Source organism: Bremia lactucae, linkage group LG10, assembly GCF_004359215.1.
Source record: "Bremia lactucae strain SF5 linkage group LG10, whole genome shotgun sequence".
In the NCBI taxonomy this organism is placed as follows: domain Eukaryota; phylum Oomycota; class Peronosporomycetes; order Peronosporales; family Peronosporaceae; genus Bremia; species Bremia lactucae.
In genome coordinates, this window is record NC_090619.1 from 26,469 (window position 1) to 30,527 (window position 4,059).

At 50.7% G+C, this 4,059-nt stretch overlaps 1 protein-coding gene across 1 annotated transcript; it reads left to right on the forward strand.

The window, feature by feature from the left end:
- Positions 1 to 434: 434 nt before the first annotated feature.
- CCR75_009026 (uncharacterized protein) lies at positions 435 to 758 on the forward strand (the record flags this gene model as incomplete). Its single annotated transcript, XM_067967073.1, has 1 exon — positions 435 to 758. One exon carries the CDS (start codon positions 435 to 437, stop codon positions 756 to 758), a length of 324 nt encoding a protein of 107 aa, XP_067815302.1.
- Between the last annotated feature and the right edge of the window lie 3,301 nt (positions 759 to 4,059).

Genomic DNA, 4,059 nt, shown 5'->3' on the forward strand with positions numbered 1-4,059 from the left:
AAATATCGTTGATGTTTCTGCAGTAGTAGCCACTGGTGAGCTATTCAACTGCAGACTGGTGCAAATTTACCTCGGGTTGATGGAATTTGGCAGTACCGCTACACCAGTGAGGAACGCGACTTTTGGCTAGCTCAGACCAGGACAAGCTTTAGTAAACAGCCATATATATTTTCCTTGTGCTCATCCAAAATACTCATTCGGTAGGATAGGATCAAATCTAATTTTGGCACCCGGCGGATTAAAAATTAAGTTGATCAATAGCTTTTCGATTATTCATGCGCGAGGGTTGAGATCGGTCTGTTTCTGCTCGCAACGAAGCTTCGGAGCTCCCTACTATCCATCGTGGTCGCCCGATCCTCTGCTTTTTCGCTCTGGCCACATCAAAGGAGACTTTGGAGGCTAGCAGTGTGGAAGCCGAGCAGCGCGCCAAGCTTATGCGCCGTAGCTCACGCGTGACAGTAGACCAGCTGCTGTGCGAGGCCTTAGCGCGCGTGGATACATACATGGATGGCAAGGTCAATGCTATCAATATCCAGCGTTGGCTGCGTGGAGTCGGCCTTAATCTCTTAAGAGAAGTCGTGGGGAAGCTTATGAAGCACTTGGTTACCACGAACCAGGGAAAGCTGACGTACAAAGATTATCACGCGCTGCACGATGCGATCATCGTATGGGACCTTTCGCTCATTTATACGATAAAGAAGGGCTACCTTGCAGCATGGACTTGCAGCATGGACTGCAGACGCTGGGTATCTCCGTGATGTGGACGAGGCTGTTAACATGATTGGGCAGATGCATCCGAAAGACGTACATTGTACGAACGAAGCGGACTTATAGCACCTGTACCTCTTGTTACGGTCCAAAATGCTGTCACTCACGGCGCTTGAGCAAGCTCATTGGGATCTTGGTGTCCATGAGCTTTTTAGAAATTCGTGGGAAGCCAGTGTCGAGGTGGTAGTAGGGGATTGCGCGTTCCGCTGCCAGTCGATAAAGACGGCAAGTTTAAGGTATTCCCTTCTATAAATTTTCTTGGCGGTGCCCTCTGGTGTAATCGAAGCTTTGATTTTGCCCCAGAGATTTTTCTTTCATGGATTATTTTCATGACAAATTTATTTGCGGCGTTGTGCTTCTAACAATTAATGTCTTGCACCTGATTTTTTTGGGGGTGTCTGACGCTCAAATGCTGATATTATCGTTTTGTTGAAGCATCATTCTTAAATACCTGCTTTGACTGCCGGTTTCCCTCGCTGCTTAACTAGGATGTTAGGATTGTAACAGGCTAAATTTGCCCTAATGTTACACAGTCCCCGTTAAGTACACTTGGTGATGTGATGCACATGGGAGCATTCACATTAGGAGGGATGATGCCTAGCGTCATCCGTTATGCGAGGTATCTAGAAAGATACGCTCGCAATACATATTAAGTATTATCTATAGAGATGACATTTTGATTGGTATAACAGGTATTTATATTTAATACGATTAAATAGAAATCAGTCTAAAAACTACTTCCTACTTGATAAGTGCGCACGAGGAGCCGGACTACCGCTCCCGTGACGGCACTTAATCAAAGTACTTAGTGCGTTGGGTGAGGTCGCTAACACGCCCACCACAACTACCTCACTGCACGCAATAGAAGCTGATTAAACCGCTTCCTCGCTGTGCTAGGGTGTGTCTAAGTAGAGCGTGGCCGCATTACGACGCGCCCGCCTTCACTTAAAAGCACTTGAAATCCTTCCCACGACCCGCATCTCTGCGTGTATACGTGAGGATGAGCCTTAGTATTGATCGGGCTCAATTTCCCCACCTCTCCGAACATCATCGGGAGGTGGCAGGGCTTATGGCGCAGGGACTTGGTGAACAAGCCCTGGCCAGGCTCCTGGGTAGTCCTCCTGAGCAACATGATGCTCAGTTGGAGCAGTTTGAGGCATTCGTGCTCGGACAGCGGAGGGCCGCGTCCGAGGCACAGAGCCATGCTGGGGCGGGGTCCGTCACTCAGACTCAGGATGAGCTGAGGCATGAGCAGGCTCAGAGCGAGGCTCTCTATAGGACTGTTGGGATGCTCTCTGCCAGACTGCATTAGCCGAGGCCCATTCGCATGGAACCGCCTAAGTTCGATGGAACTGCAGCGCACACGATTGTTCACTAGTTGTTAGCCGTGATGCAATGCGGTGTCGCGCAGCTCATCAAGGACGACAGCCGGATGGTGTCGTACGCCATGTCGCACATGCGCGATAAGGCCTTAGAGTAGGTTTACTCGGCGCTTATAGCAGACGTTAAGGCGTTCCCTACACAAGCGATCTTTAAGACAAAGATTCGCACCATGTACCAGCCGCCGAACAACGAAGCGTTGCTTCAGGCGCGCTTCTTTGGAGCGCGACAGGCAAAGCGATCTCTGCAAGAGTATGTGCATGAGATGCGCTTGCTGTCGGCATCCATTACTGTAGGTCCGATTCCGGAGCACACAAAGGTACCCACGTTTAGGAATTGACTACGGCATGGCCCATCGCGACAGGCTTTTTTCAGAAAGGTGCCGTCGACGATGGAAGAGGCAATTCATATTGCCTTACTTGAGGAGCAATCCTACAACAGTTCCTCGGCGACAGCTTAATATAAGCCGTCGGCCGAGAGGTCAGATCCACTCCCACGGAGTTGGGCAATGCAGATGTTGTCTGTTATAAAATGCGGCAAGCGCGGCCATATGATGGCTCGCTGCTATGCCAGGGTCCCTGCTGGGGCGAAGACGCCCAGCAGGAGGGCTCCCTACCTAAAGGGTGATGACAAAAACCAGCGTGCGAGACGCATGAGTTCTTCATCGACAACTGAGGGGTCGGAAAATGCAAGAGAGCAGTAGAGGCGGGATGCCCTACTGACGCGGTTTCTGAAGCTACCCCTAAGTTCAGAGTTGTGGAACAAATGGGTAGCATAGTTCCTAAGGTCTCGAAATTTCGGACCTCAACCGTGCTGGTCTACAGCGCTCAAGTACGAGGCTATGACCAGGTGATGACCCTCCTAGTGGAATCGGGTGCATCACAAAATCTTGAACAACTTGCGGCTCTAAGAAAGAGACCGGCGATGTTTGAGTCGCTTTGCCAGGATGACAAGCGAGAAGAGGCGACCGTTCGTTTGGCAAACGCTCCGCTCGTTAAGTCTGAGGGAGTTCAGGTAGAACTCGCCTTCAGCTTCAGTGACTTCCCTTGTAAAGAGAAGTTCACAGTGCTAGGTATGGAGAGTCCTTATGACCTCATCCTAGGCATGCCACGGTTTTCGAAACACCAACCATGGATAGACTGGCGTCGACGCACAGTTGCGAGCTCTACGCAGGACACCGAAAAGGATGTGCTCCTGCGAGAGGCGTATGCAACTGATGTCGTGTCGAACACAGTTGATGGTGCGTTGACGGGATGTCAAGCATCACCAATTCCTACCCAGTTCGTGGAAACTGGGTAGTGGAAAGGGAAATGACAAGTAGTCATGTGTCCCATAGCCCTGCACAAAGCCGAGAGCCTGTGGCAGTAGACGGCGCTGACAGGAAGTCAAGCGTCCCATGAACCGGCACAGTGCCTAGAGCCTGGTGCGATTGGAAGGGGTGCGTTAGCCAGAAGTGCAACGGCACCCGCTTCTCAGAAAAAGGTCGTGGTGACTCGAAGAACGAGTACCCGACAGATTAGGACGATCAAAGGCACGTCTAAACGAGTGACCTTCGGATCAGTCTCTAATAAAGAGGACGGGCCTTCAATCGAGGCGTTTGAGGCCGTCAAAGACGAAATTGTGGAGGCATCCTCGGTTGAGGTGCTCCGGCAAGTCCTTAAATCTGCCGAGGAGATAGTAGATATTCCGGAGATGTCGTCGAATCTGTTTCTTGCTCAATTAAAGGAAGGAAAGATCCACAAAATAGTCACACCAGTTCCAGAAGAGAACTTGGTAGACTGCTGCTCGTCGTCCACGACGGACGAGAGCATCCTACAGACGGACAAAAAGAAACGGTTCGCTGCTCAAGGCTGGGATGCCTTGAGAGACAGTCCGTTCTTTGAGGTTCTGTGGAAATATCGCGATGTGCTC